This window comes from Micromys minutus (genome assembly GCF_963924665.1).
Source record: "Micromys minutus genome assembly, chromosome: 1".
NCBI classification, from domain to species: Eukaryota; Metazoa; Chordata; class Mammalia; order Rodentia; family Muridae; genus Micromys; species Micromys minutus.
Window position 1 is genome coordinate 245,257,620 of NC_137969.1, and position 25,797 is coordinate 245,283,416.

The window sequence follows — 25,797 nt, forward strand, 5'->3', positions numbered from 1 at the left end:
GGGGCTTCCCATGTGGTCTGCAGGGTGGGAGTAGAGCTGGGGGTGAGGCGGGGCAAAAGGAAACCAACCAGGAAGCAGCGTTGCATCCAAAATATCCAGGTTTTAAGAACGTCTAAGAGACAAGGGCGGTTGAAGGCAGAGGTGTCCCTGGGGTATGGACTAGGACTGACCTTTTCTGTTTTAGTTTAATGGTGAGAACCGCCTCTCACTGCTAACTGCCTAACTTGCCCCTTGTGAGACCAGGACCCACCCATGTCTGGGCTGGACCTTCAATCCACACCCCGAACATGTGTGGAGCCGCTGGTTGTCAGTGAGGGGCTCTCAGCACTGAGAAAGCAGTGACCACCATCCCCCATCAAATAACAATTAAATAAACACAGAATGTGGGGCACAGAACTGAGTTTCAGGAGACGCCTCGCTCATGCAGGGGTTCAAGGGGCTTCTGTGGGATCCACTGTATGTTCCAGGGAGTTCTGAAAGATGAGCGTGCCTCCAGCCAAGTGAAACCAAGAGAAAAAGTACGCTAAGTATAGGAAAACTCAGCAGCCTGGAGAGGAGCTATAAATAGGGGAGGAATGCGAGGCTCAGAGACAGGAGTGACTTGCCCACGGACACACAGCAAACTGACAGGTGAAGGTTCAGCTGTGCCACCTTCTGAAGCTGGGTACCCTTCACAGTCACCAGACAGAAGCAGGAAGGAGGCAGCTCATGGTGAAGCGGGGAGGTGGGGGAGAGTGAGGGGCGGGACCCCGAAGGTGGGGGGGAAAGGGTGCAGGGGGCGGTCCTATGACGTAATTTCCTGGGTGTGCGCGTGTGCGTGCGTGTGCGTGTGTATAAAAGCTAGCCGAGCACTGCTGCTGCGGCTGCTACTGCCACCACCATCACCGCTGCGGCCACCCCCTCTAGCACAGTACTCTCGCTGGTGCAGAGCTCTGGTGGCCAGACCACAGACCCACTCCTGCCATCCTCCTGCAGCAGCTCGTCCACTCTTTCCGCACCGTCCGGCTCGCTATGAGCTCCGCCGCGGTTTTGGCGCTTCTGCTGTGCGCCGGGCAAGGTGAGCGGCTCCGGGCTCGGCAGCCTGATCCCCTCTCCTGCCCCGGGTCTCTTGCGGCGCCCGAGGATTCAGCACCCCGGACAGCACCCGTCTCCAGCTTGAGTACCTTTAGTCCCGCAAGTCCCATGATGTGGCCTATGGTCTCCCACCACACCCGGAGGAACTATAGAGCCTGACCCAACCCCGAGGGGCAGCCCACCCCCACCCACCACTGCACATCACCCACTGGTGCCCTGGCTCCACGTTGACCAAGGTCACTGGGAGGAGATAGGGGACTAGCATTGGCTCCCCAACCCTTCTCCTGTCCTTCCACCCTCCAGTCTGTCCTTGATCTCTTTCCTCACCCCTGCTCTTTCCCGCCACCTCTGGGGTTTCTCCCCTTGCCTGCCTCTGTTTCTACCTCAGTCCCACTACATGGCTGGCCTTGTTTTTATTGAACTTGATTTCAGCTCTGCACTCCCATGGGAAAGGGCTGAGGCTCTTCAGTGCAGCCTTTGAGCCGAGCCCCTCCCCCCGGGGGGTGCAGCATGGAGGAGTAGCAGGATCAATGCTGCCAACTTATTCGGGGTTTGGGTGGGGATCAGTGTGGGGTGTTGGCTGAGAGGGTCCCTTGAGCCTCCCATAGAGGAGGACTGGGCTTCCCTGAGAGATAGCCCCAGTCAGCAAATCTCGGGCCCGCTCACTCACTCAGTCTCTCTCTCTCTCTTTCTCCCTCTCTGCAGTCTTTACCCTTCCTGTGAACAGCCCCATGACAAAAGGGGACACCAAGGTAAGAAGGAATGTTGGGGTACCCTGGGAGAGGGAGAATGCCCTGTGGACTCCTCATGGCCAGTTCTTGGGCAGCTGCAGGAAGGAGTCTGGCGTAGAGCCAGAAGGCAGCACTGCAGCGGCTGAGCCCGCACAGGGGACAGCTTGCACAAGAAGACATCAAAGATCTCTTGCTTCTCCTGCTGCCCAGCTACGGTGACTTCCCAAGAGGTCCATGTCTCACCCGCTGGGTTCTGGGACCAGGGACACTGGTCTGAGCCAGGACCATAGCTTCTCCTGCCTTAGGTGCACAGATCTGCCTGGCTGTGGCCTCTCTGTCATTCCTCTTCTTTCACCCTCTGCCTGGGACTTCTTCTGGCAGTAAGAAGCCACATCAGATGCTTGGGCCACATTAACATCAGAACTAGGGGTGTTCTTCCATGTTCTCTGTGTTGGGAGGGTCTGGCTTCTTCTGCAAGAGGCCACAGTTTAAAAACCATGGCGTTAAAGGGAACTTACCATTTATTTGTTGAATTGTATTTTCTTGTTTATTTGTTGTTAACTGTATACATACCAGTGTTTCTCACTACTCATTGTAGCTGTTCAACCTTGGAAAATTTATCTATCTGTCTGTCTGTCTGTCTATCTATCTATCTACCTACCTATCTGCCTAACTTTCTTTCTTTCTTCCTTCCTTTCTTTTTTCTTTTCTTTCTTTCTTTTTTTTTCTTTTCTTTTTTTGAGACAGGGTCTCTCTATGTAGCCTTGGCTGTCCTAGAACTCATTTTGAACCAGGCTGGTCTTGAACTCACAGATCCATCAGCTTCTCCCTCCCAAGTGCAGGGATTAAAAATATTCACCACAATATACAGCTCCCTAGCATTCTCAAGGGCCCTACCCAACTCCTGTCTCCTGGTACCTACCCTCAAAGGCTGGTGGTTTCCAGGTACTCTCTATGAAAGTCCAGTGTTGGGGAAACAGGATACATACTTCTAGGAGATGCTTGCCAGATCCCAACACCATAGTATGGCAGCAGGGGTCCGGAGTGCCAGCATCTGGGGAAGACCCGTATATTCCCTTGGATGTTGTTATGACTACATTCCCTGACAGCCTTTGCCAGCCTGCTATCCTGGAACCATGGGTGGGATGTCTCAGCATCCCATAGGCACAGCCTCCCACACCTTTGCTCCCTGCCAGTGTTGCCTGACACATGTCTGGCACCTCCTGCTTCTCCACCCAGCTGCAGGCTGTCGAAGCAGGTGTGATGTGGTTCCCTCCCTGAGCGTGTGTGGCACTTCACACTGGGTCGAGTGTTTTCCAGTGGGTAGGAGTGCTCACCCTGCTTTACCTGTGAGCAATCAAGGTTGCACAGCTAGCATACCACCCAACATTGAGCACCAACTTCGAAAACCATTCATGGTGCTTCGTGACCTGCTGCACCTCGCTGGATTGGATAAGTATTCAGAGATGTGTCTTGTTGGTCTGGACTGAGCATCCAGATGTAACCAGTTTGTATCCTCATCCAGCCTAGGGATTCTTCCCATGGAACAATGTGGAGCCATACAGTGTGGCTGCCGTACAGAATGGGAGGTGGTCCTGTTTCTAGCAAGTTCAGACCCAAGGTGGGTTCGTGTTCTTGAAGGGGCAACCTGGAGGAGCTGATCCTTTGGGATCTGCTAGACCCCAGCCCTTTGCATGAGGCCTTTTAGGTCTCAGGGGCAGCACCATCCTTGGAGATACCACCCTAAGAGTGAGAAGATGTCAGGCACCTGCTCCTACCCCTCCCTCAGCAGTGGTTTCCTCGAGACACATGCTGGCAGGCCCATGTGATTTAATTGACCCACAGTAAGCAGTGTGTGTGTGTGTGTGTGTGTGTGTGTGTGTGTGTAGGTTCTTCTGGGCACGTTGCCCTGGCACCTCAGGGGCTGAGCTCCATGTTCACACCAGCCACACCCCGCCTTGTTGTCTCCCAGGTGATGAAGTGTGTCCTGGAGGTCATCTCCGACTCGCTGTCCAAACCCAGCCCCGTGCCCGTCAGCCCTGAGTGTCTGGAGACCCTCCAAGGAGGTAGGAGTCCGAGGCTGGAAGAGGAATTGGGAGGCCAGGGCGCAGGCGGGTAGCTCTTGACAAGATTAATCTAGTGGTCACTGCCCTGGTGTGTTAGAATCTGGGGAGGACACATGAATCGGTGACAGCTCCTGGGACCCTGAGGCTTGTAGACTCTCAGAGGGGACATAGGACAGTTAACTAGAAGCCTGGGCAGAGTGAAGGGGTTGGAACAGCAAGGTGCAGACTAGGCAGCCTGAGGACCAGGGTTCTGTGCGCTGTATTCCTAGTGTTTGCAGTCTTGCTGACAACAGTAGCATTCTCTGCATCTGGGATGAATGTGGTGTTGAGTTGGCCTAAGAAGGACCACGTCTTCCCAAACCATCCAGTCTGTCTAGGAAGGGTGTCAGGAGGAACAGACAGAACAGGCTGGAAATGGGAAAGGAAGTACTAACACACTCCCTGGATCCTGAGGCCCACAGCCTTTTCCTTGGGGGCTGGGAATGGAGTCAGCAGGTGACCCCTTCTGCTGCAACAGGAAGGCGATCAACATCTTGGAAATGAGGAATTTCCAAAGTGTTCTACCAAGATCCAGGCTTGCGATTGCCGCCTGGTGCCATTTCCAGTATAAATGCTTGAGCTCAGCTGAAAAGGTCCGCTCTAATCTCTCCCGGGGCTGTCCTCTGGATGCCACCAGTAACCATGTTCTCTCCCTGTAGATGAGAGGATCCTCTCCATCCTGAGACACCAGAATTTGCTGAAGGAACTTCAAGACCTGGCTCTCCAAGGTATTTCAGCACCATACACAGTTCCACACAGAAAAGCCAGCAACAGAGTCCGAGGATCAAGGTGGAGGTTGAGTGTACTCTTTCAGGGGCTCAGTTCCAGAGCAGAAAGGTGGGGTCCTCTATGTCACCTGGCTCCATTATCTACACTGCTAAAGAGCTCAAGGCTGTGAGGTTTAGTGATTCCTCCAAGGTCAAAGTGAGTAGAAGGAGCAGAGACGGCAATACTGGCATTCCTCCGCCCAAGGAAGGTAGTCATCCAGGGAGGCCGAGAGAGTTCTCCGCAGACCCAGAAGCGAACCCACACTGAGAGAAGGCTTTTGTTTCCTTGTGACTCTTTGCTCTACGGGTAATGGGGGAGGCAACGTCTTGTGAGAGACCAGATTATTGTGTTTCAACTAGATTATAGTGTGTACTGATAGGTGACTTGTCTCTGGAGATCAGGAAAATCCGCAGATAGGCAGTGGGTGGCACATGCCTTTAATCTGAGTTCGAGGCCAGCTGATCTACAGAATGAGTTCTAGGACAGCCAGAGCTACACAGAGAAACCCTGTCTTGAAAGACAAGCAAACAAACAAACAACACAAGAAAGAAGGTAAGTCCACAGGCACTTTTCAGGCAGGAGCATGAGGCTGGGGTCTCATAGCATTGACGGTGTGCAAGCTAGACAGCAGGCCAGAATGGGAGCATCCTTCCTGTTTGAGGTGGTGCTGTAGATGGAACCCAGGGCTTCATGCATGCTAAGCAGGTACCCTACTAGCTGAAGCCTAGCCCCAGCCCTAGAATCCATAGTGTATTCATGGTATCCCCGGCATTCAGGGATGGTGGGAGGTGCTGGGGTTGTTATAATCCACTGTGTCCTGGTTTTGTGTCTGTTTGGAACTAGGGCTCATTCTGTAGCCACACTATCCTGACTCTGCAGTCCGTCCTCGGCCTTTTGAGTGCTGGGATTGTAGGCACGTGCCACCACGCCCACTATGGCAGGTCCATGCACAGTGCACTGTGGGTCTGCCCCTTACACATGGCTGCTTTCCTCAGGAGGTAGCCAGGGTAGAAGCAGGGCAGGATGCCAGGCGATCCAGTCTCCAGGGTGGCACTTTTAAACAAAGCATTTGGTATTTTAATGATACATTTAAAATTAACTATTGGGTGGATATTTTCTTTAAATAACTAAGTATTTCAACAGAGACCATTTTACATCCTCACGAGTATGGATCCAACAATACACGGCACCCAGTGTACACAGGGTTGAGTTCCATTATGAGGGTACTGGGTGTGTCTTCAGCTATACCATCATCGGCCCGTTCCCTCCTGGGTTCTGTAGAATATCCTTCTGCTCTAACATCTACCATGGGTCTGTTTATAAATGAGCACCTGAACCCTGGGGAGCCTGTGTTGCCCAAGGTCACAGAGCTATGGGTATGGCCAGGACCCCACTGTAGCTGGGTTGGGCTTATTTCCTAGCCTACAGTGACCCCACAGCTGCAGAACTGTGTCCTGATGCAAACACAGCTGCAGGATACTCAGGGAAACATCTGTAGCAGTAGCTGCAGGGGTTACATAGGTAGAAGGACTCTGGGCCATGTAGGTATAGCCTTGGGCTCGAAGGTAGACATAGCACCCACTTTTTCTTGGGACCAGACTTGGGCTTCCAGAGCAGTGGAGGTGCTTAAATAAAGAACACCCATGAGAAGTCCAGGTGTGCTATAGGGTCCTGATGATTCTTTACTGTCCCTGCTGCCTTGGAGAACTGTCTGTTCCATTTGGGCCTTTATTGCCCTCTAAGGTACAAGTAAAACTTTCTCTCATTGACCACTGGGGACAATGAGTAGGAAGGGGTGGTGTTTCCTGATGGGTATAGCTGAGAGCTTGTCCCTCGAGGGAGGCCTTCAGTGTCACAAACAGATATGCCAGGGCTTGGCCACATGGGACTTTCCCTTGTCCCTTCCTGCCAGGTGCCAAGGAGCGGGCCCAGCAGCAGCCAAAGCAGCAGCAGCAGCAACAGCAGCACAGCAGCTTTGAGGATGAGCTCTCAGAAGTGTTTGAGAACCAGAGCCCTGAAGCCAAGCATGGAGGTTAGTGTGGTTAGCTAGGAGGGGAGAGGGCCACAAGGAGAACCGTGGTCCCCCGGGGATGCTTTTTCTTCAGACCAAGAAGGAGGCTACCGTTCCCTTTCCTACCTGTGGGAAACTGAGGCCCAGAAAATTAAATCTCTTGGGAATTTGAATCCGGCTTTTATCCAAAGCCGGTGGCTTGTCTCCATGGCAGCCCCTCACTCCAGAGGCAGCAGTAACTCCGGGCTAACCTCCCCCTGCCACACAGACCCTGCTTCCCACTCCTATCCGTCTCAGACTCTTGCCATCTTAGTTGAAGGTGTTGAAGGAAGGAGGAGCAGATTCTAAATACAAAATGACCTGGGTCATCAGCCGTGAAGCTAAAGGAGTCATCCCCGGGCAGCTTCCTACCCTGGAAGTACAACAAACTGCAAGTTGGGATTGTTTTTTTCTGTCCAAAGTAGACAGAAAGACCGGTTCCCAACAGTCAGGATGTGGTCATTCTCTGGCCCAAATTTGTCATGCTTCATAGACTCCTTTGTACCACTTGATCACTGTGGTGCTGTCAGAAGGGAATAGTGTGCTGTTGTGTGTGCGTGTGTGTGTGTGTGTGTGTGTGTGTGTGTGTGTGTGTGTGTGTGCACATACACACAGTTGGGGGCTTTAATGCAAAGAGACTGAATGTAGCAGTTGGAAGCATGAACAAGCTGAGCCTCCTGAGTTTGGGGAAAGTCAGGTGTCCTGCCCTCCTGAACATCACTTTGAGTTTCTGTGGACTGGGCGCCCTGAAGCCACAGTGAAAAGTCAGTAGCACACATGCTGCCTCATGGGGCTCCTTTCAGCCGTCCAGAGCAGGAGGGAGTTTTACTCTTGAAAAGCTGTCTTCAAGAGAGCATCTTTCAGTGCAGCCTCGTGATACTAATCACACAAAGCTCAAGACAGAAGCTGTGCAGACAGGCAGGGGTTGCCATGGACACAAGATGACTTGATTTACCCCAGACCTTTCTGTTCCTCATTTACAGTTCAGGGCTTTATCTTCTGGGGTAATTTTCAATTATGTTAATCTTTATCTGGGGTTCCTTTTTTTTTTTTTTTTTTTTTTTTTTTTGCTTTCAAAGTCACATCCAGTTTTGAGAAGCAGAATTAAGGAAGCCCAATTTGGTTGTTTTCAGATCCAACTCTGCTGTGAACGAGTAACCCCAATCCTTCTCCTGGGGTAGGCTTCCTAGCAGCTAAGACATCTGATGGCAGTCTTGAACTTGGGCCTCAGAAGTCCCCAAGGGTCCTCTGCTTGACTCTATCCATTTGTGTTTGTAGACGCAACAGCAGAAGCCCCCTCCAAGGACACTGTGGAGAAGAGAGAGGATTCTGACAAGGGGCAACAGGATGCCTTTGAGAGAACCACGGACGGACCCAGGCCTCAGGCCTTGGAGTCCTCTATGATGGGAGACAGTCAGTCCCCTGGGGACGACACAACCACCAACACCCAGTCACCAACCAGCCTCCCCAGCCAGGAGCACGTGGACCCACAGGCCATGGGGGACAGCAAGAGAGGTTCAAGTGTACAGCAGCAAGCCAGAAAAGCCAAGCAAGAGGAGAGAGAGGAGGAGGAGAGAGAGGAGGAGGAGGTGGCGGCTAGAGAGAAGGCTGGACCTGAAGTCCCCACTGCAGCATCCGGTTCCTACTTCCGAGCAGGCTACAAGGAGATCCAGAAAGATGATGGTATGTACGGGGACAGGGGCCTCTACTGATTTGTCTGGGAGATGGGTGGGTAGGGACCTCATGCCTGCCACTAGAGGCTCAGTGAGGTTATATAATTTGCCGAAGGCTACATGCACCTAATTTAAGACAAGGTGTGGTTCTAAGCCCAGTTTATCTGACTCCTAAGAGGAACTTAGGGGGGAGGTGCTTGGAGAATGGAGAGGTGACAGGGTGAGCTCCAGTGAGGGGCTCTTTCGAGGGTCTTGCTCCATGCTCCCGGTGGGGTTGGCTGGACCCTGAATGGTGAGCTTGGCCTTAGAGGTGGCTGCACAGAGGACCTTTCGGAGTGGCAGGGCCTGGGGGAATGACAGTTCTTCCTTACTTCCTGTTCCTGCCACCACCTGCTTCAGGTCAGCCGGAGTCTGAGGCAGTGGATGGAGGTGGAAAGACAGGGGCTTCTGAAGCGTTGTCATCTGAAGGGAAGGGGGAACTGGAGCAGTCTCAGCAGGAGGAAGATGGAGACGAGGTGATGGCAGGGGTCCCCCAAGATCTCTTCCCGGGCGGGAAGGGCCAGGAGCCGGAACATAAGCAGGAAGAGGAGGAGGAGCGTCTGTCCAGAGAATGGGAGGACAAGCGATGGAGCAGGATGGACCAGCTGGCTAAGGAGCTGACGGCAGAGAAGCGGCTGGATGGGGAGGATGACCCTGACCGCTCCATGAAGCTCTCCGTCCGGGCCCAGGCCTATGGCTTCAGGGGCCCTGGACCTCAGCTACGCCGGGGCTGGAGGCCATCTTCCAGAGAAGACAGTGTGGAGGCCCGAGGCGACTTTGAAGAAAAGAAGGAAGAGGAAGGCAGCGCCAACCGCAGAGCAGAGGTTGGTATAGGCAAGGGTGGCCACACCCGGCAGCCCCCCTCCCACTGAGGTGACGTGGTTCTCTTAGCTGGGTCCTGGAGAGGTGCTCAAATGGACTTGGAACAGGGCGACAACTGCTTATAGCAGGGGCTCAACAGAGTAACTGGGTCAGGTGGACAGACCTGCCTGAGGGACATGGAGTCAGGGGGACACTGCCTCTGCTGGTATGTGACCGGGTCACGGGAGTGATAGGGTCAGGCATGGTGCTTCAGATAGACACTTCTAGGTATTGGGAAGAGATGCTAAGGGACCAGTGGTGACCAAGGTGGTCATGTCCTCCAGGTCCCCGGACAGCTCAGTGGCACCTCCTCCTGGGTTCAAACTCACATATAGCCCATAATAACAGTGCAGGGCAGGGCTAGCTGAACCTTGGTGAGCAGATGGAGAGGCATGGAGGTGCTGGAAGACTTGGGTTCCAACTGGTCCTGGCTGTGTGACTTTGGGCAGGTCATTACCCCTCTCTGGGTCTCATTTGTCCCCATTTGTGATATGGAAGTATGGGGTTTCTCTAACTTACCTTATTATCATAATCAGAACATGACCTTCAGAACCCTAACATACACGGGGTCTCCGGGACAGCTGCAAGGATGGTATAGGGACACAGAGATGTGACCTCATGGGAGGTGAGAAGTGGAATTCTTGGCAGGGCAGGATGCCTCTTGAGCTGGTGGGACCTGGCCAAGCCAGTGCTGCAGAGGGAGCTGGGCTTCCATAGATTCTGATCTGTCCACACCCCTGTTTTCAAGGTTCTTTTCCAATCAGCCAGAAGAGGTCCTGCCCCTGTCTTCTGACATGGAACAGGGTCTTGCTGATCCCTGAAAGCAATAGGCTCCTCTTCTGAGTGGGCGCTGGCAGGGAGCATCTGTTCCTAGAGGTGGTGAAATGAACTGCATTGTGCTCACTGCCCCCCTGCTCTGGCCCCAGAACAAGATGGGACAGCTTCAACAATCCCTTTACACACCCCAAAACGTTTCTTTCTCAGGGATTAAGGGGAGCTGCAGTGAAGAAGCGGGGACCCTGGGTGTTCTGGATATGGTGAGGTGTGGGAGAGTCTTGTTAGAAACCCCAGCAACACAGAACTCATATACCAGGGGCTGCTCTAAGATCCAGGGATCTAGAATCCCTAAGTCCAAGGCAGCCACTGTCAACATTCTGTGGCCATTGCATTGGCAGGACAGTGTAGAGGCTTAGAGGAGGGTGTCCTGTTTCCCTGTCTGCCCTGACCAGACTGTGGGATCTTCTGGGGTCAGGACCAAAGCAGAACCCAGCCGTGGGCAGGTCCATGGTAATGCTGCTCTGACCATTGGCCCAACAGGTACAGAGGCTGTAGGGAACACCTCAAGTAGGACTGGCTGCATTCTGGGAGCCAGCACTGGTATTCAGGCTGAGGAGGAGTCCTAAAGGAACTCCGTGTCCTAAAAGAACAGGTTCCTAGCGGTTCAGAGTCCCATAGAATAACATGGGGGCTGGATGATAAGCCACGGGGGCCTTGGACATAATGGTCTACAGAGTGTCCTAGCATTAGTGGGTGACATCGTTGTGCCTATGATGTGGACAAATCCTCAGGCTCAGAGGCAAAGCCACTTGTCTGAGGTGTACAGCTAACAAACAGCAGGGTCAGTCTGGCACACTGTATTATCGATGCAGCCCCAAGTGACCCTGTCTGTTCCCTCCTAGGACCAGGAGCTAGAGAGCCTCTCAGCCATCGAGGCAGAGCTGGAGAAGGTGGCCCACCAGCTGCAGGCTTTGCGACGAGGATGAGGCACTGACTGGACCAGCCATGGCTTCAAGGCCCAACTGCTGCCGAGTAGGGCTACTTCCAGCCGCAGAGCCCAGGTTACCCTTTGGCCCCTCACCTTCTCTTGTTCTCAGCCCCTGCCCTGGACACTTCTGCAGGGCAGCCCTGAATATCAACACAGATTCCTTCTCTGAACACAGGCAGCTTTCTAGAAGTTTCTCTTCCACCTTCTTATCCACGGGGCACAACTGCAATAAGTTCTGACCTTTGGGCAAAAGCCGAGAACTCCTGACTATAAGATATTCCAGATAAAATCTATTGAAGGAAGAATAAACCTGCTTTGGGCTCTTTCCTTTTCTTTGAAATTTTTTTTTCATTCTCGTTTTACTGAGTTGGGTAGGACTGGGTCCGAGGGACAGGGTAGTTTCTACACTGGGCTGGATGTGTGGTTTGGGAGACTTGCTATTTCCTGGCAAGTGACTTTGCATTGTTGAACCTCAGTTTCACCTATGGATGGAGGTGCCAAGCTGCCAAGAATGGGGGTGGGGATGACCACCACCACAGGGGACTTTACCACCCCCTGCTTGCTTATCTCCCAGCCATACCTGATGGAGGTACTTTCTGCTGAGACTGTCCTAGACTGCTCCCTAGTTACCTTGATGCTGGGTGGAGGTTGACAGGCCCCAGGATAATATGTCCCATTGGCCATAGTCTGGCCATGCTGAACTCCCTAGCATAGCTTCCTGCTGCTCAAGTCCACAGTGCCTAGAACCATAGGTCTGTGACGTGCACGGGACCACAGGGTGTCTGAGGTGTGGGGCAGGAACAACTTACTAGAAAGTAGCAGGTCTTAGGTCCAAGTTTGAAAAGGGGGAAACAGGCGGAGAAGATAAAAAGGTACATTGTGTAGACTTGGCTATCCTGGAACTAGCTGACCTAGAACTTAGAGAAATCCACCTACCTACCTGCCTCTGCTGAGGCAGGTACCATCACAGCCCTACTGACACACCACTAAACTTTTATTTTAAAGATTTATTCATTTTATTTCATATGCGTTTTGCCTGCATGCATTTCTGTGCACCATATGCTGTCTGGTACCCTTGGATCCCCTGGAACTGAGGTTAGGGATGGTTGTGAGCCACCATGTGGGTGCTGGGAACAGAACCCAGGTCCTCTGCAGGAGCAATAAGTGCTCTTAACCAGCGAGCCTCAACATGCCAACCTTTCCCCTCTCCCCCACACCAAACTTTTAAGCATGAGAATTTTTTAGGTTACTCAATCAGCTAGGCTGGGATATGGTGCTGGAGCCATGGGTGCTGGCTACCAGGGCCAATCATTTAGTCACTCACCAAACACCTGTATGTCTGCACGAAAAACCCACGATGAAGCCTGGTTTTGGAAACCCGTTGCCTCGGGGTGAGGTCAGATCCTTCTGTAGGCAAAGCAGCCTCTCACATATTAGGCTTATGTGTGGCTCTGCAGGGTTCAGTTTCAGAAAAACGACCTCAGCTGTGCACCTCATCTAGAGGACAGGTGGTGGTGATGCTAAACATGTGGGGATGGCCTTAGTCTTAGCAGTCAGCCTGTGTGAGGCTCTCCTGCTAGGGAAAGCAAGAGCCTGCACGTTGTGAGTTGAGAGACAGACACTGCTGCTACCCCAGGGCAGAACCAACTCTAGATAGAGTTCCAACTAGTATGTGAGGGCTGGGTCCCAAGAGTCTAAGCCTGGCCTCCTATGTGTCTCAGGCCACCCATTCACTACATGGAGTGCTCGGCCAGCTTTTCTGTCTCTCCCAGAGCCTCAGCTTCCCAAGATGGAATACTTGTCTCTCTACTGAGGTAACTGAGGCTTGACAGAACCAGACAACAGACTAAGAGCTACAGCAGGGGAGACGTGGTAGGATAGTGGTGATGGTGGGGGGAGGTCTTCGCTTCAACTTCTCAAGTGAGGCCTGGCTTCCTACTGCTGGTGCAGCCTGAGGGGAGACATCTGTGTGACGTCACTGCTGAGGCAAGGTTTCCCTCATGTCTTACCTCCTGATAGTTATGTAATTACAAACTCCCGCTAGGCCACCAGAGACCAAGAACACCCACCCACCAAGACTAAGTGTCAATGGACCACAGGGACACAGTTACCAAAGGACCCCATCCCAAAGACAAGCCACCTGCACTGTATCACAGGAAGCAAAGATGCAGCCCAGGCAGGCACTGACACATGGTTTTGTAGGCAGTAAAGGGCCAAGTGCACTTGGTGTACAGATGTGCACAAGATACACGGGGAAGGCAAGCAGCAGTCATCACTAAGCTCAGACATGGACACTATTTAGCTCCTGAGGCAGGAGAGCTCTGCATAAACCCTGGGTGAGCTGTCTATACAGTGAACCTCGGGGAAACATCTCATGTGTCCTATAGTTGCCCTCTAAGATGCCAAGGCCCCGTAAACCCAGGAATAAGAAAACTCAATCCCTTTTGAAAAGGACTCTGAGGTCTGGTTAGTAGCTCCTAGTCACAAGCAGAAGGAAGGACCCAAGCATGAGGGTCATGCCACTATGCTATGTCCTTCTCCGCACAGAGCATTGGAAAGAGCCATCCCCAGAGTATACTGGCATCGGCTTGGCAGAGGAAAGGGAGTGAGACGCAGGCTTTTACCATGAGGAGAGGGATCTGTGGAGATACCTTGCAGCCATCACCTGAGCTGGTTGAGAAGCAGCAGTCAAGAGAACTATCAAAAAACCGTGGGCTCCTGGACTCTAGGAGATCCCACAGAGGGCCATGGCACCTGTCCATCCATACTAGAGGAGGCAGGCTCTTCCAGAGCAGCTTGAGGGATCTGAAGTGACGAGCAGTGAGCCCCGGCATGCTGGGGTGGGTGATGCTGTTGGATCCCAGTGGCTAAGTGACTGATTAAGAGGAAATATAAAAGCGCAGGGAGCCCCTCCCAGGACACCAGCAAGGCCATCCAGTGGCTCTACAGTTAGTAACCAGTGTGAACACTCGACTACAGACAAGGACCGGTGGCCAGGCGAGAAGAATGACAGCACCCTTTTGTCTCTGAATGTCTGCCCAGCCAACACTACTTGCCCCAGCTGTTAGAAACCCTTTGTGAGGGCACCTGTAAATGACCAGAGACCCAAATAAGGGTCAGGGTATCTGCTTCTACTACTCTCTGCCCACCACTGTAGGGTCTCTCCCTGAACCTGGGGCTCATATTTTCTTGGCTAAGCTGGAAGCCAGCAAGCCCCAGTGATCCCTCTGCCTCTATCTCCTACACCCCGAGTTGGAGTGCTGGATGCCTGGCTTGCGACACAGGTGCCAGGATCTGAACTCCAGACCTCATGATTACTGCACCCCCACCAGCCTACTGTGGAGTCTACTCAGCAGCCTCAGGGTGATACGCACTCAGGGTGGTTTCTTCTTCCATTGATGGGGCTCTAGAAGATGGCCCCTTTAATCCCCGAGGATTCGGTGGATCCAGTTCTGCAGGCTAGCCTGTCCACAGGGTGTTGCAAACCCCAACTTTTCCATGACACCCACAATGATCCAGCCCCAGGTCAGATCCCTTGACTCCCTTGGTGAGGACAGACATCAGCACTAGTGCTTTGCAGTGTCATGTCTGTGAAGGTCACATTTCTGTACTATTACAGTATCTGCAAGAATGCAGGCCCAGGTTTCTGTTTCCAGTCCCGGAAAGTGCAACCTTCCTCTTCCATACCCGCATGGAGGCCTGCGGAAAACGCTGCCTGGCCCGGAGGCAGATACTTGATACCCGGGCCTGGCTTACCATGTGTGACCCTAGAGAGGAAGGAGCTCTAGGGGACACAGCACTTTCTACCCTGCCTGTTCTCAAGGCAGAGCCTGGGGATTCTATCCTGAAAGGGCAAAGCAGTCATTAAATGTCTTTTCTTTAAAGACTGTGAGCACGTGTGAAATGAAGGTTGATCTCAGTAGTTTATTCCAGAGACAAAGCAGTGCAAGAGACGGCCACACTTCCCACCCCCTAGATTCAGGGTCAGGCCCCGGAAGGTGACGTACAGACATCATCAGTTCAACACTCAGGTCCTGTAAACGTGGTTAGTCCTGGGGTTCTGCTTCCACAAAAGCCAATCAGCTTCTCCTTGCCCAAAGGATACCCCAGCACGGCCCTTAGTGGCCTTCCCAGGGCTGCTGCTGCTTCCTCTAGTGTACTCCATCTTCTTAGACCCAAGGACAACCCGAAGGCCTCATTCTCTTTGCACAGTGAGCTGATACCTTAAGACACAGGATCACCTTTGGGGGTCCTGGGCCGCTCATCTGGGGCTCTCTAGGTGTCCTTTCTTGTGGGCTTTGGTGCCAGTGGGTGGTCTGCCAGCTGCTGTGGGGGCAGAGTGAGTCTGAAGTAGGGACACAACTCCCTTGGAGGCTTGCCTAGTGCTCAGTGCAAGGGACTTGTCACGAACACAGCAGGGCTGGGCTGGGCCTTGCTGTACCAGGAGGGACTGGCGTGTGTGAACAGGAGCAGCCCTGTGGTACTCTTCTCTCACCAGAAAGAAGGGGCCCAGATGATGATGTGAGGAAGCAGGTATCCTTGTGGGCTAGAACATTAGGTCAGGCCGTCAGTTCTGTTTCAGGAGCCACCCTGAAGAGATGAGGTGGTGGAGGCCCGAAGACTCATGTAATGATCTGTTCAAAGTCCCAGCGTAAATCCTGGGTCCCGGCAGACTCCTGGATCTCAGTGAGCAATAGGGTCAGGGTGGAGAGGAGAGTGGCCTGGTGTATCCCATGAGCCAGTGAAGACCAGCAATACCCAGAGGCTTTAGCTACACCCACAGGAAGCTTCTTTTCCCTTCCTACAACTCAGATCCACCATGTAGAGCTCCGGAAGGGGGTCTATTGCTTCCTTGGCTTTGGAAAGCAAGGGTCAGTTGCACAGGGGCAAGGGTTAGCTTTGGAGGAGAGCACATCTGGGAAAAGAAAGAAGGTGAGGTCTGGGTGTGGAGGAGGGGAACTGGGGAAACCGTTCGTCCTTCGCCTGTTTAGCTGCAACAACCTGGCCAGATATGGGCTTCCTTCCAGGGTGCCCAGAGCCTGGCCCACAACAGCCATGAAGACAGACAGACATACACACTCACACTTGCATGACAACCATACACTCACTCGCACACCCCACCTCACATTCAGACCTAGTGTTGAGAACACAAGCGTGTGTAAACTCAGTGAGGAGATCTGCACAGCAGGAGTTAGGCGGCATCCTCAAGGCTGGACCACTTGGTGTTCTGCTCTGTCTCCCCCTCCTCATCCCGATCCTAACATCAGAAAATTAGGTAAAAAATTAAAACAGAGAAGCATCAGATCACTGGGGATTCTTAGTAGTGTTCCCATTTGGAGCTGCTGGACCAGTGGGCTGTGTTCCACACTCCGCGCTGCCCCTCTGGGTCCTGGGCTCTGTGGCTACTGTGAGGAGGCCTTGGTGGCCAGAGAGGCCACACAGTGCTGCTGGAAGCTGGGTGACACACCGGTGGTGCAGCCAAGTCTCTGGTGCGGCAGCTTGGCAGAACCACCAGCACCCATGTTGCCTGCTTCTGTCTCAGTCTTCCAGGGTGTGTCCTGGCCCTTCATGCTGCAGCAGCAGCCAGGGCTGGCACTGCATGTCCGCTCACCAGCCAGGCTGCCTGCCGGTTCCGCCAGGAGCCTGTTGTGCCTTAGCGGGGCCACTTCCTCCGTGGCAGCTCCTCCTGTGCTCTGGCCTTGCAGGACTGTGGCAATGTGGTTTAGGAGGTCGGTAAAGAACTCACTCACTCCCTCATAGCCTGGAGATGGGAGACAAAGAAGGCACTGGGCATTAGCCAAGGGATATTAGAGGAGAAAGAAGCAGACATAATGGGTTCCTGGGACCTGGGGAAGGCACTTTCAGTAACCCAGTGACAAAGGATTGGGAGACAAGACAGAGTGGTGGGAGTCACAGGGCCTAGGCTGGCACAAGACCACGGTCTGTCCCCTGAGTGTGAGAAGTCCACAGCTCCAGCAGATGAAGATGAAATCTTGGTTTGTTAGAGACTGCCCTTGCTCACCAACTGCTGTAGTCTGGATGAGCAGTGCTCTTTCCAAAGCCCACATGTTAAACATCCTGAGCTCAAGGAGCTGCTGGGAGGTGGCAGAGAAGCCTGCTAAATCAACTGTCCAGTCATTTTAGACACACTTTCTCTATCAGGTACCTAGCTTCCTTTGCCAATGCTTCCCATAACATCTGCCTTGTCATAGGCCCAAATCAATGGGGCAAAACCATCACAGATTAAAAGCCTCAAAACCCAAATAACCTTTCTTCTTTATGGTAATCATCTTGGGTACTTTGTTACAGTAGGGGAAAGCTGGGGAAGGTAACCACCCAACAGGACAAGATGTACAGTCAGAGACAGCCATGCCAAGGTGGATTCCTCATGCACTCACTCACAAACTGTGAGTCTGGCCACAGACCTGGGTCCTGGCTACTGTAGCCATCTTGAATCTTATCTTTCTTGTCCACACAGCAACAAGAGACCAGCTCTCACAATGCAGGCTTCTGTGAACATCACAGGAAGGCTGGACCTGGGTGGGTCTGACCCAGTAGCCACAGCTCAAACCAAATCTGTTTCCTCTTGCCCGGAAACACCTTCAGGGAGGCTATTGTGCCCCAGACTCTGAGGACCAGACTGCCAAGGCCTTCATTTCTGGTATGAAAATTGCTGGTGAACCAGGGGGAAGAATACTTTCACACACATGCACACACACACAAGCACACACCTATCACAAATGCAAATGCCAGCACAGACCCCAGGAATTACCCAGCAAACTCTCCAGAGAGATGTGGGTTAAGAGAGACCTTCCACCTGCTCGGACTGATGCCTGGATTAGAACTGGTACACGGCTAACAGAGCTGAGGTCGGGGAGCTGACAGCTCTCTCTGTTACCCCCCTGGAGGAGGGGTGGCCTTCAGGCACTGGCTATGACCACGGCCATACCATAATGCAAGCAAGTGAGTGCCAAGAGGTTAATAAGACCTTGGCATGTGCTCCAGAGTCATTCATGCTACTGGCACAAGTTAAACTGGCACTCACTGTGTGGGGGCCAGGCCACTGGGCCTCTGCATGTTATCTGGCAAACTCCTTTGTGGTTTTGAGGAAGCCTGAGGCTGCCTGAGAAGCAAGGGCACTCATGTTAAAGCTAACAAAGTGGCTGGCAAGCAGCAGAGAGTTGCAAATGTCAACACCATCTTCACCACTCTGTCCCCAGGATACACATGGAGATGAGGGAAGTCATCTCACAAGGGACTCTGAGGTTCCATGAGGCCCAGGTCACAAAGCTCCTAAGTGGCAGAACTGTGATCTGACTCAGATCCTGTTGTGTACTTGGTGTACCTGATACTGAGGCCCCACTGCAGTACACTAGCTCTGGGAAAGAGGGTGAAAGGCAAGGCAGACACAGGTCTAAGTAGGATTCAGGGTGGGACGGAGCATCAGGACCCAGTTGGGTTGCCAAGAAACCCAGGAGGCTGCCACCTAGCAACCACTCTGCTTTAGCTCCCAGATGAGGCCCAGAGGACCACGTAGACTACAGCAGAGAGGGAGGGCAAACTTTCCAGAGTACTGCAGAGGCACCTCCTGGGGGCCTGCAGTAAACAGGCTGAGAAAGGCTGGTGTTTGTCAGCCTGGGAGGTGAAAACTAGCAGAGCAGGTGCCAGTTCCACGCCTAATACCGTGCAAACCCATCTGTCTGCAGCATGGCACGGGGAAAGCTCCCATCTGTGCAGAAGCTAAAGTAGGGGCCAATGTAAGGTCACAGAGCGAACATGTGGGCCAGGATCGGAACCTGGTGTTCTAAGACATCAAAGGTGTTGGAATCAGAATGAAGGCTCTGGAGAGATAGGCTACAGCCCTGTGGGACTGTAACCATGGATAAGATCCTCTGGCTTCCAGTATTGCCTCCCACAGACAGAGATCACAGCACATGGCAGGACCAATGGCACATGCTGCTTCAGGCTTGCTGACCTGAAAGCTGGGTGCTCTGACAGGACTCCCACCTATCCCGATACCCCCGCCCTCATCCCAGGGCTTCCTGAGTAGCAGCAGGACCCAGAGTCTCTATCTCTGCTGGGCCCAAAGAGGGCTGTCTCTATACCACCAATGGTGTACCAAGTCACCTCCCAGACACTGCTTCTACTCTGCCTAAGGTATAGGACAACAGAACCCTTAGGCCATCCCTCAGCATTAGGCTCACCAGCTTTGGCTGGGCTCAGCCTTATCAATCTAGTAGTAACAGACCCACCACATGGCCCTGTCCACGGGGACAACCCAGCTCTTGGCTTCCCTGGCAGAGGACTTGTGTTCATACTGGCTTTTAGTGATTGTCTTCCTGGCTGTTGGAAAGGGGGTACCCATCACCAGTGTAAAAGTGTATCTCCCTCCTTCCAAGGCTCACCTACCTTCAACCCATTAGTGGGCTGCATGGATTCTTAGATCACCCCCATCTTTACCTCATCTTTGTGACACTCCCAACACACAACAGTCCCCACTCTATACTCTAGCTCACCTCAAAGGCCCCACCATCTACAGCTAGGGGGTCGGGAGATGCTGGTTCTGAAGATACTGGTCAGACACAGGCCTCAGACATGACATGCTCCCATCCTGCCCAAAGGGAGAGCCAGTCTCCACCAGGCCCCAGAAGTTCTCCTCCGACCCCATCAGGTCCCACCCAAGTCACCCCTCCTGGTGCCCCAGGTGCTCCTCCTTGCTGAAGTCCCTTCCCTTTGCCAAATCCTCTCTGGTGTCCACACATGACAGAGGAGCCATCAGCTGCCCCATCCCCATCCTCTGCCTTCTCCCAACCCTTGACAGATGTCAGTAAATTGACAGGTAGGTTGATGGGCTCCTGTGGGGGGTGGGGGTGGGTAGGGGTCCCTAGTTTTCTGCTCTGAATTGTGACGGTACAGAGTAGCTTATGTTCTCTCTGGGGGTTTAACGGGATCTAGGCACTGGATCTGCAAAAGTGGGGCCATGGAGACTCAAAGCTGGACTGTACCTCCTTTTTCATCTGCTTCCCCCACCCCAACCCAGGATTCTTGGGCAAGGTCTTGTTATGTAGCCCCAGATGGCTACATACTCAAGGCAATCAAACTCAAGCCTCAGCCTCCAGATGCTGACAGGCATGAGCCAGCAGACCTGGAAAGCGTCTACACCTCTCAACAGTGGTAATGATGCACAGACCTTAGGGTCTCCGGGCATGCAGCCAGCCTGTGAGCGCTGGCTGTGCACAGCATACCTGCTCTCCCTGCCAGCCCGACAGATCCAGGCTAGGGCTTAGTTGGTGCTAATCCCTTGGGCCCCTGGCTGAGTGGAGACTGAGGGATGTTCCAAGTCAGGCAGAGTCATGTTCCAAGCCAGAAGCGTCCCGAGGCTACAACATTGAGAGGACGTACGTAGCATGGGGATCATTGTAGCAGCAGGGTATGGGCCTGGCTCTCAACCTTGAAGCTCAGGACAGTCGAAGCTGAACTTGCCCAGGACGGTCTGGCCTTGCCAATTCATACTATGTGACCTCAGGAAAATACTGCTACTGCAGATGCCTCAGTCTCCCTACCTGTGAATGATAGTGGTTGATTTTTTTCCCCAAGCCATCTGCAGCTACCTGGGTCTGGAAGGGCCAATGGGGTGGACTGAGTAGGCTAGTCAGGGCTTAGGCTGATGTCAGGATTGAAAGATAGGGAGAGTTACACAGTGCTGTGAGGGGCTTGGGCATGGAACCTCCCCAGACAGCCATCTGGGACTTTAATGTTCTCTCCGTCTTAGGAGCCGAGGCTGTGTGGAAGTGGCGCTCAGCCTAGATCCCAGCACGAGGAGAGCCAAGCTGACTAGTCTCCCATCCCCTGAAGATGTCACCCAGCCCCGGGCTCACCTGGGAAGGCATTGACATCAATGACAGCATGTTGCCCCGTCTGGTTGTTAATGATGATGTCAATTCCAAACAGTGACACTCCCAGCGCCTGCCGCAGAGCCCTGGACAGCTCCCGGATAACCTCGTCACTTGGCCGTTCGAACACGCCCTCAATCTTGTCCAGCTGTGAACACATACACGGGTCAGGCTTTTGTGCCTAACTAAGGTATTACACAGGGTAGACCCCTCTCATGAAAAGCACTGCCATCCTTCCAGCCAGGTGGGGCTAACCCACCATGGTCCAAACTGCCAGGCCCTGGAGGTACCACATGCACGAAGCAGGGTACTTTGTGCTCAAGCACGTCTGGAGAGGCTGGTTTCAGTGCATTAACAGACAGGGAAATGGGCTCACAAAGGGCCAGGGTCTGGTCCGGGGTCACAGAAAAGAGGAAGGATATGGTGTGTTAAGGCAGGAGAACACTGAGGCTGGAACTTGAAGGCAGACACAGCCAGGTAGAAATGAGTACCGACCAGCACCCACCACCACGCCATGTTGCTGGCAGCCTATGGGAGTGAGCCTGAGGATCCAGCGTCTGGAGAAGAGCACTTCTCTCTTCCCAGCTGTGATAAAACTAGGTATTTGCGAACAACATCACATCGCATGGCTTGCCCAGAGGTGTTGCTGGCTGTTGCTCCTGCCCAACTCTAAGCCTAGCTTCCCATGATGTTTTTCACAGGCCTCTAGCCCATCTGCCCACCCTGTTCCCGACACCTCCAGTGTTACGTTTTCTGCTTTCTGGGAAAGGCAAGTGTCTTCACACATAACAGCCATGGGCCAGGGCCTCTGACAGAGAGGAAGGAAGTCCCAGGAGGGATTGTAGATGAGGATATAGATTCAAACCCCATCAGAGATCTTTCAGCTCCATGAACTTGGCTATAGTACCTGGCCTGCACCTCCATTTGATTATCTGTACAGGTAGGGACAGTGTAAGCTTGGCTTTGAGGAAGTATAGCTCCTGAATATAGATTACGTCACCTCATGCTGAAATATCATAATAGGTACACACTAGCTGCCCATGAGTACTGAGTTCTGGGGAAAGGGGTAGGTTCAAACCCAAGTGGGAAATGAAACTAAGTCACTTGGGCTGATGAGTTGGTTCAGTGGGTTAAAACTCTTGTTATCTGATGACCCAAGTTTGATCCTCAGGTCCTGCAGGGTTCAGAGAGAGCACTGACTTTTGAAAACTGTCCTCTGAGCTCCACACACAGAAATGAATGAATAAATTTACTAAAAAAATTCTTAAATAGTTAAACACAGAATTCCTTAGGGTCCAGACAGGGTATTCGAAGAGATCCTTGGGCACAAATGGTAACTGTGGTGATCTTCCAATGGCCAAACATTCCACATGGCTTAAACATCCATTGGTACACACATGGAAAAGCTGTATCTTACCCACACAGAGAAATTGGGATTGCCCATAAAAAGGACTCAAGTTCTTCCTTGCATGGTGCTGAGTGACAAGAATCACCCGGGGAACTAAGTTTTGAAGATCCTGCTTATGTAAAATGCCCAGCACAGTTTGAGTCCACAAGGATGGAGGTCAGACTCAAGGTGGCCAGGGGCTGAGTGGGAGGAACAGGGATTGAATGCTCATGGGACCAGAGGGAGGGAAATGTTTTGGAACGGGACAGAGGTGTGCCTACAGGACACTGGGTGTGTGACTGTTGCTACTAAATTGTTCTCTTTAGGAGCCAGACAGATGGCTCAGCAGTTAAAAGAACTGGTTACTCTTACAGAGGACCTGGACTCGGCTGCCAGCATCCACATGGGATCTGATACCCCTTCTGACCTCTGCAGGCACAGCATACATGCAGTGCACAGACATAGATACAAGTCAAACACACAAATGCATGCAAAAAAATCTTTAAAAAATTAAAAATATCTAACTTTACACATGTAGATCTTTAATCTCAATTTACAAAGCACAGGAAAATGCTAGGTGTGGTGGTGCACGCCTTTAATCCCAGTTTTTGGGGCAGGAGCATCTCTGTGAGTTTCAGGTCAGCCAGGGCTACAAAGTAAGGCCCTATCTCAAAACAAGACAACTGAGGCTGGAGAGATGGCTCAGCGGTTAAGAGCATCGACTGCTCTTCCAGAGGTCCTGAGTTCAAATCCCAGCAACCACATGATGGCTCACAACCATCTGTAATAGGATCTGATGCGATGCCCTCTTCTGGTGTGTCTGAAGACAGCTACAGTGTACTCATATACATTAAAAAAACAAAACAAAACAAAACAAAACAAAAAACCAAGACAACTGTACAACCTGACAGAAGCTAGAGTTTAGGGAGGAGGGAGGCTCCATTGAGCAAGTGCCTCTGTAAGAGTAGGTGGTAGGTCAGCCTGTAGGGCATTAAAAGTGATTGGTGGGGGAGGGCCCAGCCCACTGTGGGTGGTGCCACTTCCAGGCTGACAGTTCTGGGCTTTATAAGAAGGCAGGAGGAGCAAGGCTGTAAGCAGCACCCCACCATGGTCTCTGCACCAGTTCCTGCCTCCAGGTGGCTGTCCTGACTCCCTTTCAAAACCAACTGTGTGGAAGCATAAGCCTTTTCTTCCCCAGGTCACTTTGGTCACGGTGTTTCATCACAGCAATAGTAACCCTAATAAAACAACCAAATAAAAAAGCCCTGGTCACTAATAAAAAGATCTTAGAATAGACATGTGCTAAGCAGGGACAGACATAGGGACAGACAAGCTGTTCCCGCTGCTCCGAGAACAGCAGGGCCCCCCTCCATTTGAAACCCTGGTATCCAGTGCTTGACCTAGGAAAGTATTTCCTGGGGGTGGGGGGGGGGAGGGTAGGGGGAAATCACCATCTTGCTACAGTGGGCACTCAGCCCTGCCTGAGCTTCCTGGTCACTTAGGTCAGAGTCCCAAACCAAACCCCTTGGCCTTCCTGTATCCACTATGTGGCCCTGGTCTGTCGTGTGGCCCTCCTGGACCTTGTTTTCCCACCCCAGTGAACAGGCTAACAAAAATACCTAGGCCACGAGGCTCGGGCAAGGGCTGCTGAGCAGATATCCGAGGCTCACGGTGCAGTGCCTGAGAGTGAGGCGGTGCTGGCCACTGCCTGTGACAGAGCCCCATGACATACTGTTTATAAAAGCACCTTCTTAGCTCAGTTAAAGAATCTCAGAAATCCTTCTGAAGCCATTTGGTTACCCAAAACCGAACAGCCAGCCTAGGGCTAGACAAAGGCATAGCGATAGCCCTGTGGACCCAAGCAAATTGAGCTGTGAGGTTCTAGAAAAGGAGGAAGGGAGGAGTGGAGCTCCTGTAGGTTAACCTGGTGACCCTCAACCTTTCTCGAAGCTGACACTAAGCGCTGCAATACAGGTGTATAGGTCAGATACAGTCATTCCTAGTGACCCATTAGAGATGAAGAAACGGAGGGTCAGGTAGGTGATGTGACTTGGGTCGGACCACAGGCAGTCCCAAGAAAACTCCACTTCCTCGCTATGGCAGTGCTGGGGATAGATAATAGGACTGTATGTGCCTCTGTGCGTATGTCTGTCTGTCTCCATTGAGAGTGTGAAAGGTGTTCATGGTCTAAAAGCTCAGGGAGAAACTAGGCCCGTTTTCAAAGGCAGGTATTCTGGGGATGAGGCAGGCCTTCAAGGTTATCGGATGTCTCTGCATCACACTCTTGGGGGCAGGAGGGTGATGAGTGAGACATGCTTGTCACTGGTTCCTGGGAATAGAATCGGCTTTCAGTTCAGCTGGAAGGCAACCTGGAGGGTGACCCCAGGGGAAAGCCATGTTTGCCATTCTGTGTCACAAGACGTCAGCTCTGAAGGGTTCCGTGTGGTGAGTGGAAACCTGGGGTGTACTCAAAGGCCTCAGGTGTAGGGAGGGACCTTGTGGTGTAGTAGACTCTTTCCATTCCTCAGAAGAAGCTGTCCAATAGGCAATGATTCAGGGAGATTTCCCAGCCCTTAAAGCCTCCCTCTGACACTGGCTAGTAATAGTCTTAGTGAACAGAACTGTACTATGCAAGAACATCAAGGACAGCTTCCCAGGAAGCCTGTGGAAGGCCAACTCCCTTCTGCCACCACAAACAGCAGGATTCTCGGTGGCCTAGAGAGAGGGGGCAGGATGTAGAGAAGAAAGCCTTCCCACATACAAGGCACTGCTTATATTTCTCAGTGCGCACAGTCAGCTCCATGAGAGTCTGCCGGAGATGTGGTGGTTTGGGCAGACGAGGTGGCTCAGTGTGTGGTAGTCTTGAGACCTCAGTTCCTTCCACAGGTCACACTTACAGATGGGATGGAAGAACCACCAACTCCACAAAGTGGTCCTCTGACGTGCACACAAACACACAGTGATAAAAAGTTAAAACAAATCCGATGGCCCAAGACTTCCCTATTTGTTCTAGGGGGACGACATTAATCAATATCCCAAGGGACAGCGCTATCTTTTCAGGTCCCTGTCAAAGCAACGCTTTGTTTCTTGGCTCACAGTTACATCTTCAAAAGAAACACAGACAAGCTAGTGGTGCACACCTTTAATCCCAGCACTTAGGAGGCAGAGGCAGGTGGATCTGTGACTTTGAGGCCAGCCAGAGCCATACAAGAAAGGAGCTGCTGGGCTACTGAGGTCAGAGGTCAGAGGTCAGGCACGAGGGCAGGCCAGGGCCCTGGAACCTGGTTAGGTACAAGTCTCTGGCAGCTTCTGTCATTGAGAAGAGGAAGAAGGACCCACTTGGAGGTTCCAGAACACCCAACTCCCCAATAGAGAGCAGGAAGCCTGAAGCCAGACTTCTGTGGGGAACAGAAGGCTGTAGCCCAAGGCACTTTGTGTCTAAAGGAAGGAA

General features: G+C 52.5%; 2 protein-coding genes across 3 annotated transcripts in view; one reads left to right on the plus strand and one right to left on the minus strand.

Annotated features, from left to right (window-relative positions):
* Positions 1-1,011: 1,011 nt before the first annotated feature.
* On the plus strand, positions 1,012-11,064 carry CHGA (chromogranin A; the record flags this gene model as incomplete). Its single annotated transcript, XM_080918029.1, has 8 exons — positions 1,012-1,057; positions 1,780-1,826; positions 3,778-3,871; positions 4,570-4,638; positions 6,591-6,710; positions 8,007-8,411; positions 8,801-9,264; positions 10,981-11,064. 8 exons carry the CDS (start codon positions 1,012-1,014, stop codon positions 11,062-11,064), a joined length of 1,329 nt encoding a protein of 442 aa, XP_080774155.1.
* Positions 11,065-14,987: 3,923 nt separating this feature from the next.
* Positions 14,988-25,797, minus strand: part of ITPK1 (inositol-tetrakisphosphate 1-kinase) — a 125,772-nt gene continuing 114,962 nt past the window's right edge. For both annotated transcript variants that reach the window (XM_080909950.1, XM_080909949.1), the window contains 2 exons: positions 20,945-21,107; positions 14,988-16,827 (listed from right to left, as the gene is read on the minus strand). In XM_080909950.1, coding sequence (XP_080766076.1) covers positions 16,469-16,827; positions 20,945-21,107 — 522 coding nt within the window. In that variant the 3' untranslated portion in view covers positions 14,988-16,468. The remainder of the gene's footprint in view (positions 16,828-20,944; positions 21,108-25,797) is intronic.